General features: G+C 43.4%; 1 protein-coding gene across 1 annotated transcript in view; it reads right to left on the bottom strand.

Moving 5' to 3' along the window:
- Positions 1–6,281, bottom strand: part of SLC17A1 (solute carrier family 17 member 1) — a 60,808-nt gene extending 54,527 nt beyond the window's left edge. The window contains exon 1 of the mRNA XM_060163945.1: positions 6,263–6,281. Within this exon, the coding sequence (XP_060019928.1) occupies positions 6,263–6,281 (19 nt within the window). The remainder of the gene's footprint in view (positions 1–6,262) is intronic.
- Positions 6,282–15,355: the final 9,074 nt, after the last annotated feature.

Below are 15,355 nucleotides of genomic sequence, written 5' to 3'. Positions count from 1 at the left end.
TGATTTTGTAATTCTATCATGCCTTCATTTATGAGCTGGAATTTTCTACAAAACAGGAAATATACCTAATCAAATATTTGGTTACCCTTAAATACAGATTTAATAGGAAAGTCAGGATAAATTCTTTACAAAATTCCAGAATAATAATTTAGTGCCTTAGCAAAGATGACCAAGTAAAATTATGACCTCATGGAATTTGATGTGTTTCAATCCATCACAGTCCTTACTCTATTTTGATTCTCAGATTGTCTCCTCTTTGGCCAGCAAGAGTCCCTTCAAGCTGGCTTCTATGTCATTATGACATGACCCTAATGATCTTGGTTAGCTTCCTTATTTTCTAGCACAAATTATATTCCAGCATCCCCAAATATTTTCTCTTCCCAGACCTGGACTTTAAGGAGTGCTGATTCCTTTCAGAAAGAAATAACATTTGGAGACCACACACTGGGCACTGGGGTGCTCATTGCATCTAGGCCTTTTCAGTGGAAGAATTTGGAAACAGCTTTTAAGAGAAAAATCATAAATTCTAATATTTCCAATTCAAATTGAATGTTAGAGTGATTTCTTTTAAAGTTCGTTAATTTTATACTCTTGCATTTCCCCCTTATGTTGAACGTCTTAGTTAATATAATTACTTTTCTTGCTTTATTATAATATACCCATATTAGCATCAAAATAACACTAATATTATTACCAAAATAAATTTGTTGCCTCTCCTAGAAGCAGACCTTGACATTAAGATTCCTGTAAAAGTGATTTAATAGGCAGTATTTTCAGAAAAACAATGAAAACAGCAGGGTATGGAGTTTCCTTAAAAAACTACAAATAGAACTACCATATGACCCAGCAATCCCACTACTGGGCATATACCCTGAGAAAACCATAATTCAAAAAGAGTCATGTACCAAAATGTTCATTGCAGCTCTATTTACAATAGCCCTGAGATGGAAACAACCTAAGTGCCCATCATCGGATGAATGGATAAAGAAGATGTGGCACATATATACAATGGAATATTACTCAGCCATAAAAAGAAACGAAATTGAGCTATTTGTAATGAGGTGGATAGACCTAGAGTCTGTCATACAGAGTGAAGTAAATCAGGAAGAGAAAGACAAATACTGTATGCTAACACATATATATGGAATTTAAGAAAAAAAAATGTCATGAAGAACCTAGGGGTAAGACAGGAATAAAGACACAGACCTACTGGAGAATGGAGTTGAGGATATGGGGAGGGGGAAGGGTAAGCTGTGACAAAGCGAGAGAGAGGCATGGACATATATACACTAACAAACATAAGGTAGATAGCTAGTGGGAAGCAGCTGCATAGCACAGGGAGATCAACTCAGTGCTTTGTGACCACCTAGAGGGGTGGGATAGGGAGGGTGGGAGGGAGGGAGACGCAAGAGGGAAGAGATATGGGAACATATGTATATGTATAACTGATTCACTTTGTTATAAAGCAGAAACTAACACACCATTGTAAAGTAATTATACTCCAATAAAAAAAAAAGAGGGTGATATTCATCTGAGGCTGTGGACACAAAATTATTTCTTGTTCTTAGATATACTGACACTATGTTTACAAAGACAAATGTACGGTAATAAGATTCATGCCCTGAACAAGACAGTATGTTTCCCAAATAAATGGTAAATTTGTTCCAAAAAAACCAAAAAAACAAAAAACAAAAAACCAGCAGGGAAGGAGGGAAGTGGGCAGAAAAATAAAGGAGAGCAAACAAGTGTGCGGTAACAAGCTAAATCTGGAGGAAGGCAATTTTGGGTTCATTCTGCAAGGGAGCAGTGGGCACAGCCTTAACCATACCTCAGGGTTTTCCTAACCAAAGCTAAAGAAGTTGGAGTATGTATATGCCAGCATCCATTAATCCCTGGCTAAGGGCTGCCTCTGGGAGGTCCTAACTCCCCAGACAATTTTACCTTTCAGTGAGCACAGATCAAGTAGGTTCCAGCAGCCCAAGGACAGCCCTCAAACCAAGTGATGGGTGTGCTGGCTGTTGCCAGTGAAGGCACAAGGGGAATTTGTGTGCTCCAAAATACAAAGGACCCCAGGAGATAAGGGCAGAGCACCAACAGCTTCTGTTGTCCTTCACACTCTACAGTTCCATTCTGCCTTCACATTAAGTTTATAGCACTGATTCTTCAGGAAGAAAAGATTAATGAAACATTTACACCCCTGCTGCCGTAATCAGTCCCAAGGACGTAACTGATATTCATGATCTTTCTTCATCTCCTCATTACAGGTCTCCTCTCTTGGCCAGCACCTTTGCTGCTTTGCGTTGCCTGCAGAGTGGGGTAACCCAATAATTCATCTCTGAAGGTTTGATGCCATAACTTTGATGTAGGTGCTGTAATTACCTTTTCACAGTTAAAATGGACGTGGGATTCCCTGAGCTCTGGACATACTTGTCTCTGTCCCTATTATGTGGTAGCAACCAACCGTCTCATAATGATCAGGGTTAAATACTCCTGGCCAGTATGGTGACTTCTTTCTTTCACTCTCGGTCTACCAGCAAGAGGATCCCAACGTGACAAGTCAGCATTCATCGTTCTAGGCTTATTGGAAGCCTTACTAAGCCCGTTCCTGGAAGCATTCCTCTCTTCTGGGAACTAGGACTTCTATACATGCTGAAACTAAAGTTGTTCTATTAAAAATACACCATCTGGCACAACACACACAATTAAGACCACCATTGGATTAAGTCTATGGTAATCCTTCATCTTCTGTTACAATCCATTTTTGCTGGGGCCACAAAATGGTGAGTTGAATGGGAATATGATAGAGGCCATCATCCTAGCATCCTATAAATCTTTTAAAATGGCATTACTCTCCGCCATTCCACCTGGCATGCAGTGTTGCTTTTTTTTTTTTTTTTTGCGGTACGCAGGCCTCTCACTGTTGTGGCCTCTCCCGTTGCGGAGCACAGGCTCCAGACACGCAGACCCAGCGACCATGGCTCACGGGCCTAGCTGCTCTGCGGCATGTGGGATCTTCCCAGACTGGAGCACGAACCCGTGTCTTCTGCATGGGCAGGTGGACTCTCAACCACTGCACCAGCAGGGCAGCCCTAGTATTGCTTTTGAGTTACTAATTTTCCACGAATGGACGATTTCAGGCATCCCATTTAGGCTTATATAACGTTAAGTCCTGAGTCACAGCATTGTATCCCCGTATTGACAAAGTCTCCCTTATCCAGTCTTCCATTCTGCCCCAAAAGCCTGGTCCCATATTCCAGACACACTCTCCTTATTCCTGACACTTTATGGGTGAAAAATCCCTTCCCTCCCTTAGTGGGACCAGTCTATACCAGTTAGGACATACTAAGACCTGACCTAGTTATTTATCTAGCATTAGGTTTATTATTTGTCAGATATTAGAGGAAACTATAAGAGAAACTGACCAAGTAAGCTTTTTCTTGCAAGGCATCTGTGTCAACTGTGCTTTCTATGTGGTCTTCAGACAAAGAGGCTGTTGTCTGCCAGCACCAGGTATGGCCACTCCTGCAGGATAAGTTTCAGGTTTACCCCAAACTTGTCTTTAGTATAATTTTTGTGCCTTTAAATCCAGTCTTTGTGTTTCTGCTAGTCTGACCATCAAATCCTGAGTCTGATCTTCAGAACAGGTCTTCCTTCTGGTTATTGGAGATCGTGTATCTTTAAATGCTGCCAGGGAGGTTTCCTGACTTTCATGTCATGCTCTGATGTAATTCTCCTGCTCGAGGCCCTCAGTGGTACTGACCATCAAAGAGCCAGCTTCGAAGTTGTTATAATTGCTATTTCCCCATATCTCTCAACACTAGAAGTATTAACCAAGCCAGTGCATGTCCTTTCACCAGTACCCCATTTCCCATCCCAGTGTCCCACAGGAGAGGGTCTTCGTAATCATACTGCTACAGTAGGCCAGGATTATTACCACTGCTCTTACTAACATCAAGAGGGTCCTTGTGCCATCTGGCCTGTGAGTGATTTAACTCCAGAAGTCTATCCTGAGAGTCTGCATCCCAGGTTCCCTTGCAGAAACAACTGTCTTAGATCAAATTCTCAAGAACCAGATCCTGAAATGAGGATTCCTGTGAAAATGATCTGTTAGGACACATTCCCAGGAAAAAGTGGCAGAGAAGAGAAGATCTAGAAGGGATATCGAGTAAGGTCCAGATCAATTCTTAGGAGTTTGGGAGACAGTGTAGGTTTTGCCTCAGAGACGTCCCCAGTAGGAGCAAGGGAGCTGGAGTATTTATATCTCTGTGGCGATGGATTACTGGTCTCCTGTTCCCAGGAGGACATAAATCCCCAGGCACATTCATGCTGGCAGGCAAAACAGGCTCCCCAAACCCAATAAGGCAAACAGGTGCCAGGTGTTGGGAATGAAAGCTCACTGCAAATTGGTAGGTAGTTCTGGCAAAGGGAACTGAGAATGTGTACTGCAGTTACTAATTGAAAGACTTCTTAATTGTTGATGGGAAAGAACCTCTACATTGATTATTTTTTTAAATCACACATACAGCTAAGGTAGAGATTGTCTCAGGATGAACCTAAGCTGTTTTTATTGATAATAATCAGTAAAATCCTAATATTCTTGGTTTATGGAGGAATCCGATGGGAACCTCTTCATAAGTGACTAAAGGCCCCTGGGAATGAGGAAAATTGGGGAAAGAACCTTACCCTAAGGGATGATGCAGGGAGGCACACAATTTCAATATTGCTCATTCAGTAACAATTGCATAGGAAATAAAGAGAGGCGATTACTGGGAGAGAAAAAGTGAGTGTGGTTCAGCCCCTCAGACTTTGAGGGAAGAGGGTTCCGAGGGGTTTGCAGGTAAAAACTAAAGGAGCAATTTTACCAAAACTTCTTTAAGACATAGTGGACAAGGTAGTTCTGCTTGGAAACTCATATGATGAAGTGGAACAGGACATTTGGAAGACACCGGTTGGGCTGCACCCCTCAGGCCTGCAAGCCCTGTACTTGCCCATCCTCGAGACCGAGGAAAGAGCCTGGAGTCAGTGACAGACATCAATGGTGTAATGGACAGGGAATCTTACATGTTCGAAGCAAGGTCCTGCAGTGGCACCATGTGGGGCGGAAGGCAGGCAGGACATGACAGCAGTCTTCGCTGGGGGTGGGGGGGCGCGGAGGGAGAGGCGACCATTTATAGGGGGATTTGACGTCACGTTGGCTCATCAGCTACCGAGGGAAACCAGGAGTGGGGGCACTTTCCTCACAGCACCTCAGGTTAACAGCATCACGAGGGCAGATGTTTCCCTTTAATAAACTAGCAGGTGGAGCCATTCTGGCCTAAGAGGAAGGGGGAAAGCACGTTCATGTGGGGAATTGATGTCAGGTTGGCTCATCGGTTACCAGGAGAACCAGCAAAGGGGCATGCCCCTCACGGCCCCTTTGATAACTTATTACGTTGGAGACGTCCTGATTTAAAGCTAGAACAATCATTAGCTGAGGCCGGGGCAAGTACGTAGGAAGGTCAGTCATGTGAGTAGGGTGTAGGTGAAGCAGGCACTGGTAGAGCAGGGGATGGGCAGAGAGCAAGAGAACAGCCATCTTGGGCAGCCTCCATATACTCCACCCCTACACACCCCGCATGACCCTTACAATCTTGCCCCCCCACCTTCCGCATTGTCCCCTCACACTGTGAGGAGTGAGGGGTCCGAGGGGTCAGGTACACAGAGGCGAACTGCAACCAGCTACCACAAATGCAATACAGACAACAGCAGCGAAAGAGAATCAGGAGGCCAAGAGGTGGGCAAACTTATGGAGTCCGGAGCTTATCGGGTCATGGAGGGGCCAGAGGAGGACCATGACGGCGTCTCCCTGTAGACCCAGCCATCAAACTCATTTCACAGTGAGGCCACTGTTGCTGCCCAGTCTGTGAACAGATTCCCTCTGCTCAGACGAGGGGTGAAATGTAACAGGCACAATACAGGGAAGATGACGACCATTGAGCAAAATACAAGCAGTAACAGCACTGACATACCACCACCCCTGCCCGTGGTTTCTGTCCTGGCCTGCAGGACCCCACGGCCTGTCTACCCTCAGTCCCCACAGCCAGTGCCGAATACTGGAGAGGCCATAACTGCAGGGTTAGTGTAATGGTGCCCTTCTCCAGTAGGGGGCGCGGATTAATTACCTTAGTGCTCTTAGGTGGGGCTGGGTAGGAGACAGGTGAAACCTCTTAAGTCTCTTTCTAATCCTTTTCTCCATGAGGCAGCAAACCCAAACCACACTTACCTGCCAGTCCCAGGGCCATGTTATGTGTTCCCCTGTGGGTAGAGCCTGTGGCGAGGGCAAAAGTGAGTTATCGTCCTGGCCAGCAGTTGGCAACGGTCCTTCAGTGGTCAACAGTTGAACCTGAACGGCGTTGACTAGCGGCCTCCGGGTTAACATGGCGTCAGCTCCTGGGATGTGTCCACACGTTGAAGGAGCGGGTTTCCCGTCTCAGTTGTTGAAGCAGCTCGTTCACCGCCCAGCAGCAGTGGGGTTGTGAGGCGGGGGGAGATGCCGGTGTGTGCCATTCTTATCGGCCCATTCCTGAACTTCATGGCCGACAAAGCAGATCCCTTGGTCACTACTGATGTCCATGGGGGTCCTATAGTTCACACATAGCTCTTCTAGACCCCAAACAGTGGCTTATTCACCAGCCATCTCGGTGCAACCAGATGAGTCACTAGCACAGGGCTGCTACTTTTAAACTAGAAAGGGACTCCGAGGTTAACAGGATATCATCAATATAATGGAAAGAGCAAGCTACCTCTCATGGCAGACAGCTGCTACAGGCCCCCACATGCGAGTGGACAGCCACGTCTTTCCCCGCAACTTTCCATTCCTTGTCCTTTTTTCCCAACATTGTGGCACTCACAGGAGTTTCCCTGGCCCTCTGGCTGACTCATCAGTCTGCACCCCGCAGGCCTGCAAGCCTTGTAGTTGCCCAGCCTCAAGACCGAAGAAATAGCTTGGAGACAGCGACAGAGACATCAATAGCTTATTGGACAGGAGATCTTACATGTCTGAAACCAAGTTCCGGAGCACCACCCCACTGTGTGCGGTAGCCAGTCTTCAGGACGCGGCAGCAGCCTTCGCCATGGAGGGGGCGGGCGTGGAGAGGCTACCATTTATAGGGGGAATGACGTCAGGTTGGCTCATCAGTTACCAGGGAAACCAGCAGCTGGGGCACGTCCCTCACAGACCCTCAGGGTAACGACCATCTTGAGGACAGCTGTTTCCCTTTCATAAACTAGCAGGTGAAGCCATTCTGGCCTAAGGGGCAGGGGGAAAGCACGTTCCTGTGAGTAGGGCGTAGGTGAAGCAGGAGATGTACAGAGAGCAAGAGAACAGCCATCCGGAGTGGACCGACCGTACACTGGTGCTTCAGTTCAGTTCACTAGATATTCATTATGTGCTTACTTTGAAGACTCAAAGAAGCATGGTACAGCCATGTCAGGGCCTTCAGCAGTCAGTCATATCCATATAGTACTCTCAGTGACAAGAGTAAGAACCTGTCATTTGCATGGGCTGTTTCCAAGCTTCCGGTGGAGGGGGACAGGGCACTAGAAATGTGTTCACATAGTCTTAGGTGTTTGAAAATTTTAACCAGTTTTAACCACAGTTGTGTAAGGCCACTATCCATCACCATTCTGTTGGACTCCCCTAGTGATGGGTGATGAAGTAATGGAGGGAATGGTTTAATATTGCTACGGCAAAGCTTAAGTGGGAATATACTTAATTTGGACTAAAAATTAGGCTACATTTATGTGGTTTGGGTCAAAAATGGATAGAGTTAAATTACTGCTAGCTAATCTGGTATAGGAACAGCTTCCTGGGATACGTATATTGTCCACAATGACTACTCATGTGTGTAATGGAATTTACAGATAATGAAAAGGAGTGAATCAAATGAACATATTGGAAATGGTTTTAAATTTCTTGTTGGTTTGACACCAAATATTGACATAGCAATGATAATACAAAACTCATGATAATAAGTCCCTCATTGGGATTCTCAGAAAGATTTGAGCTTTATTGGAGGGTGAAGTCTTGGTAGGAGCAGGTTGTGGCTGGAGTCAGATCAGTGCAATCTTTCCCCTGTAAGTGTGAATCATTTCCCCCCACTTCTGCCCCAGATTGGTGTTGCCTGGGAAAACAAGTTTCACAATACACGTCATTATTTTTTGAATATCACCTGTAAACTTCTGATCTTAATAAAGTAGCTCAGTAGTTTTACACTTAAAAGCTCGCTCCTTGTATCATGTAAATTATGCCTACTTAAAAATTCATGTTAGGGCTTCCCTGGTGGCGCAGTGGTTGAGAGTCCGCCTGCCGATGCAGGGGACACGGGTTCATGCCCTGGTCCGGGAAGATCCCACATGCCGTGGAGCGGCTGGGCCCGTGAGCCATGGACGCTAAGGCTGGGCATCCGGAGCCTGTGCTCCGCAATGGGAGAGGTCACAGCAGTGAGAGGCCCGCGTACCGCAAAAAAAAAAAAATACACGTTAAAAAAAAAAATTCACGTTAAAACTACTATAAGAAAGATGTTGTACTAGAGGCTGTGTGTATGCCTGGTAATGAACTGTTTGCACACAGAGTGATGAGAAGGGAGATCAGAGTGTATAGGCTGAAGGCAAGGATACAGGATACAAACAGAAATCCATCCTCAGTCAGCACATCTCTGGTCACATCTGTGCTCAAATGGGGAGGCCAGATGGCTGAAGCCTTTATGGAGGACACTGGCCACTTCTGCCCAAATGACCCAAATTGAAGAATTCAGAAATGATAAAGGTGAGCACATACGAAGAGCAGAAGGGTAAGACTCTCTTGCCCTTGATTGGAACAATTCTAAGACCTAGTGTCTGAGAAGAGACCTCCTCCGTGAGGTTGAGTCAGACCTCGATGGCTGACCTACCCTTAGGTGGCCTTCCTGCTTTCTGATTCAGAGTTTACTCTGGTGGTGAAATAGCAACTAATGGAATGTGTGTGCAGAAGGACCAGCAGGTTGATGGATGGGCACTTAGTTCTGGGGTGAGACTTGAGCTAATGGGGACCAGCAGATGAAACATATAGCTTATGGGAAACGGTCTTTGATAGCAACCCAGCAGGATAAAATGATGAAGTGCTCAGTGCAACCTCAACAATGTATTTGAAGAGCAACAGAAATATCGGTCTTGATTAACATTTATATCAATCTATACAGTGGAATTTTGGCCGCTGTAAAATTCTTGCCCCTAACGCAAATAGCATTTGAGGAAGCCATTTAACCTTCCGGCCCTTCAATCTCTTCCCTGTGAGGAAATGGAAATAATTTCTTAATCCATAAGGTTGTGAAGATTTAATAAAATAGTTTATATTAACTTTTATAATATTTTGATAGCTAGTAGCTATTCCTGATCCAAGTAAAATACACTTTTAAGGGGCAGTTTAGCATAGAAGTTTCAGGCACACACTCTTCAGTCAGACTGCCTGAGATTGGATCTCAGTTCTGCTACTCACTGCTGTGACCCTGGACAAGCAACTTAACCATTCTGCAACTTTTAGAAAATATCCACTACTATTATTACTCAGAAAAATCAATTCCCTTTTCTTGAAAAACTCTGACTCCGAGAGGCTGCCGCAAATACTGGGCTGTACTGGAGATCAGCACACACACACCCATTTGCACGATTGTCCTCACACCTCTGGGTTCATCTAGAGCCAAGGAAGAGGATCAACAGTTCTCATGAAATCACAAATTCTACAATGGCTGTGCTGAAATAATGTCCTGTCAAATAATGTGCTGTCATATGCAACCAACACCCGATGTGTTGACAAATGAATAAATCAACACATGATATGCTTCCAAGTGGGCTTACTTCCTCTCGCACGCTGTCATATGCACAAGGTACAACGTGGGCTTTTTTCACACACTGCTAAGCAATTCTCCAGTTCTCAATGGACACTGACCAGGCGTCTTACAATTCAACTCAATTCTGACACTGTCTACTTGGAGGTAGCATCAGATCCCACAGCTTAAGGGCTGAAGCCCACAAGGCTGCCCCCACTTCAGTTGCTCCTCATAAACCTAGGTTGCTACCTGTGCTTCTGACATATTGGCTGTAAATCAGAGGTTCCTACGATCCCCTCCTCTGGTTCAATTAATTTGCTGGAGTTGCTCATAGAACTCAGGAAGCCAATTATCTACTGGATTATTGGTTTATTACAAAGGACATTAATGGCTACAAAGGAACAGGCAGATGAAGAGATATATACGGTGAGGTCCAAAAGGGTCCCAGACACAAGAGCTTCTTCTCTATGGGGTTGGGAGCCCAGCACATGGACATGCTCTGGTTCAACAACCGAAAGCTCTCTGAACTCAACTCCTTTGAGCTTTTATGGAGGCGTCGTTATGTAAATATGATTGGTTAAAACATTGGCCGTTGGCAATTGATTCAACTTCCAGCCCCTCTCCCCTCCCCAAAGGTCACGGGAGTGCGACTGAAAATTCCACCCCCTAATCCAGATTGGATTCCCTTGGCAAGCAGCCCCCATCTTTTGGTACATTCCAAAAGTAACCACATTAACATAACAGAAGATACCTCTCCATTTGGGACATTTCGAGGTTTTTTAGGAGCTAGGAAGCTAGGAAGGGACAAAGACCAAATATAAAATTCTTATTATAAATCACAATATCACACAACACCCAATGTATAGTCATCTAGACCTACAAACCCATCAGTAAACTCCCACATGGACATTTTAATACCCAGTATCGTCTCATATGGAGTTACCAACCCTTGTTGTACTGTGATTCAGGCCTGTATAACCCAATATATTGTCGTATGGACTCCCATCTAACCCACCATGACACTGACATGTGGACTTGCATGAATGAACTGCTATGTGCCCAGATCAACCTTTCACTCACAAAGGCAAAGCGGCACCATAATCCCATCCAATGTCTTCCCTCTCTCATAATCATCATTGCACCCATTTTTACCTCTTCTTCTTTATTGTCAAGAATACAGGTGTGCCTCCTCTATTTAGGGAAGATTAGAGTCAAAAAACAAAACAACAACGGGATGGGGAAAACATTTTTGTATGTGTTCTGGATTTCAGAAAAGACAGCAGAAATCACTCTTAAAAACTTGATTGCAATAGGAAGAGTAAAATAGCCATCCTAAACTTTAGGAACTTTCCCTGTGTAGTCTGTAACTTTTAAAAAAATAATACACCTAAAGGTAGAATCATTTTAATCAACTGATTCAATTTTAAGTCATCTTTCATTTTCAAGGTAAATGTTTTAATAATATATTTAATAATCAAGATCTTGCAGCTGATGCAAGCATGTGGAGCCTTTAGGTTATACTGCCCAACAGGGAGAGCTTAGAGGTTTCATTAGCACCAACTGGATTTTCTTTTTCTTTGGGGACATCAATATCATAGGGAACAAAGAGGGTTCATCAAACAAAAATGTATCTACTTTGGAACTCCTTAATTTAGTTCAACATGTATAGTCAGCAGGCATTTTACTGAGAAAAAAAATGGACTCTTTTTCTGTTTTTCCCCCCTGGCTTCATTGAGATATAATTGACATTTAACATTGTATAAGTTTAAGGTACACATTGTGTTGATTAGAAACACTTATATTGCAAAATGATTACCACCACAGTGTTAGCTAACACCTCCATCACGTCACATAATTACCATTTCTTTTTTTGTGTTGAGAACTTTTAAGATTTAAAAGTTTAAGATTTAAAATGTTGCCCTCTTAGCAACATTCAAGTGTATAAGACAGTATTATTAACTATAATCACTATGCTGCACATTAGATCCCCAGAAGTTATCTGTCTTATAACTGAAAGTTTATACTCTTTGACAAACATCTCCCCTTTCCCCCCTATCCTCCACCCCCTAGTAACCCCCATTCTAATCTCTGTTTCTATGAGTTTGGCTTTCTCAGATTTCCCATATAAGTAATATGTATTTGTCTTTATCTGACTTATTTCACTTTGCATAATGCCTTCACAGTCCATCCATGTGCAGAATGTCTTTCATTCTCATGGCTGAAATATATGTATATGTGTGTGTATATATATCTCTCTATATATATCTTCTTTATTCATTTACCATTGATGGGTTGCTTCCATATCTTGGCTATTGTGAATAATGCTGCAGTGAACATAGGAGTGTAGCTATCTCTTTGAAATACTGTTTTCATTTCCTTCAGATATATTCTCAGAACTGGGATTGCTGGATCATGAGGTAGTTCTATTTTTAATTTTTTGAGGACCCGCCATACTGTTTTCCATAGTGACTGCACCAATCTACCTTCTCATCAACATTGTACGAGTCCCTTTTCTCCATATCCTTCTAAACACTTGTTATCTCTTGTCTTTTTGATAATGGCCATTCTAATAGGTATGAAATGATATCTCGTGGTTTTGATTTGCATTTTGCTGATGATGAATGATGTTGAGCACCTTTTCATGTACTTGTTGGCCGTTTGTGTGTCTTCTCTTGTAAAATGTCTACTCAGTTCTTCTGTCCATTTTTAAATCAGATTGGCTTTTTTTTGTTATTGAGGTGTATGAGTTCTTTATGTATTTTCAATATTAACCCCTTATCAAATATATGATTTTCAGATATTCTCTCCCATTAAGTAGGTTGCTTTTTCGTTTGTTGCTGGTTTCCTGGACTCCCTTTCTTAAAGAGAAAATTCATGTTTTTGATTTCATATTTTCTTTCTATATGTTCAAGGCAAACCTGTACCTGAATCCTTATTGTGTCTTCAAAGACCTTGCTCCATCTCTTCACCCTGTCCTTCCATATCTTCACTCCCGCTCCACTGTTTCTTCCCCAAAGCATCCCCTGGGCCAGTCCTTTTCCCACTTAGGTCACTCTTCCTTTCCCTCTATTCTCCTCTGGCTATATTCCCATCCATTCCTGAAAATATTTTTCTTGCTTTCTCTACTCTCTCATTCTCATTCACTCACCAACAAACTGCAAAGTGACCTGCACACCCATATCTCTGCTAAATGTGTCATGAAAAAGCCACCAGTGAACTTCTAATCACAAGTTGACCATGTTCCTTTCCTGACCTCATCTAATTGAATTGCAGTGTACTTATTGCTGATCTGTCATCTTTCTTAAAGGCCATGTTCATGCTTTTCTATAAGCGTTGTGTCCTCCCATTGTTCCTCACATGTACAAGCCTGACCCTTTTGGCTCTGTTATGTGTGGGCATTTCTTATTCTGCCCACTCCTTGAATGTTGGCATTCTGTCTTTGGCTTGGTATTTTTTCATTCACAGGCTCCTCCTGAGCATTAAATATTCATGTCTTTAGTACTGAACGTCTGTTCTTTTATATCTTTGTCTCCATCCCAGGTCTTTTTACAAGTTTCAGATTTATGGTCTGGCTTTTTTTGGGCTTGCTGTTATGCATTGAACTGTGTCTCCCAAAAAGATGCGGAAGTCCTAACCCACAGTACCAAATGTCACCTCACTTGGAAATACGGTCTTTGCAGATGATCAAGTTAAGATGAAGTCATTAAGGTGGGCCCTAATCAAATATGACTTGTGTCTTTATAAAACAGGGAAATTCTGACACAGAGACAGATATGTAGAGAGGGAAGATGAGACGAAGACACAGAGAGAAAGCTACCTATAAACCAAAGAATGCCGAAGGCTACCAGCAGAGAGGCATGGGACAGATTCTCCCTCACAAACCCCAGAAGGAACCAACTCTGCTGGCATTTTGATTTTGGACTTCTCGAATTGTGAGACAATAAATTACTATTGCTTAAACCACAAGCTCGTGGTATTTTGTTATGGCAGCCCATGAAACTAATACACACACCCACTTGTTTATCCCAGTATTACTGCTAACACATGTCCAAAGTCAACTCATTATCTTCCCTCTGAAAAGGACTCTTCCTGCATTCTCTGGCTTAGTTATTCATACCACTCTCTATTCAGTATCTCAGGTTAGGCCCAGGACTCCTAACTCCTCTCTTCTCCTGCATCTATCTAACCAAATGCCATGATCTTTCACTTCTGCCTCCTAAATTACTCATATCTCTCTTCTTTCCATCCCAGCTCTTCCAGCCCTAGTCCAGTCCTCACCGCTGCTGTGTGGACCACTAACTAGTCTTCCTGATTCTGGAATTGGGCCAGAGTGTCCTATCTAGAGAGAAAATCTGCCCATGTCACTATTGCTTGTAGCTCCCTGACATGGCGAACAAGACCTCCATGTTCTGGTCACACCCACCTCCCTAACTTAATCTTCTGCCCTTCCCTAACTGACCATGTAGGCAAGTGATTCCCTTAAGAAATGGTTTTTTTTTTTTCATGCTTTTGTACAAGTTGGGCTCCAGTGTGGAAAATTCTACCATAACACTCCTCTTTTAACATTTAGCTCAGGAATTACTTGCAGAAGGAGATCTCCCCTGTGCTCTTCAGCTTAGGATTGGAACCCCTCATCTGGTCTCCTGTAATGACCTGCATGTCCCCCTGCTATTGTACCTAAGACAATGCACTTGCCATGTATTATTATGTGTGTCTTCCACATCTGAATGGACAATAGTGACTGTGTCTAATTTACTCTAGTGTTCCAAGGGCCTAGATTTTAGACTATGCAAAATCTCAGTAATTGTTGTTGCTTATTCAAATTTGACCTTCTATATCCTTGCCCTAATTTTACACTCAGAACTAGAGTCCATCACATCACTTCTATACAAAATAACTTGATGGCTATAATCTCTATTCAACACAGTAGAGATCACCATGGGGAGCAACCTAGAACATAGTTTTGGCCCCTCTGAACACGCTATGACCCACTGACACCTACAAATTATAATTTAAAGAAATACTGAACCATTTCATGTTTTGAGCTTTATATATGACTTAACTACTGAAATTAGTTTGATCCTAGAAGGAGAAACATAAGAGACTCATACTGGGTAATTTGAGGAGTGTTAAATGAGACAATTTACACAGGATTGGGAAGGTGGGAAGGAAACCACAAGATAATTCTTGAGAATCCCAGAACTTGCAACATAAAGGCCAAAAAAGGTTTGATGGGGCATGGGAAGAGAGAAATTACCAGACTATGTGGAGAGGGCTGTCTGCTAGGAGCTGTGAACTATACAGGAAGGATCAGCCACCTGCAGTCCCCACGAGGAGGAACTTTAGAGATAAATGCTCCCTATCCTCACTCATCTGCCTCCACTGAAAATCCAGCAGGAGGCAGTGGACAAGAAAGTGTGGGATGCAAACCACTCAGGTCAGCTTCCTGGGGCCCGAGCAGGATGCAGGAGAGTGGAGCACACAAAGGGAGGAACACATGGACAATATCC

This window comes from Lagenorhynchus albirostris, chromosome 10, assembly GCF_949774975.1.
Source record: "Lagenorhynchus albirostris chromosome 10, mLagAlb1.1, whole genome shotgun sequence".
NCBI lineage: Eukaryota > Metazoa > Chordata > Mammalia > Artiodactyla > Delphinidae > Lagenorhynchus > Lagenorhynchus albirostris.
The sequence above is the reverse complement of the archived record's forward strand: the minus strand, read 5'-3'. Positions and strand labels throughout refer to the sequence as shown.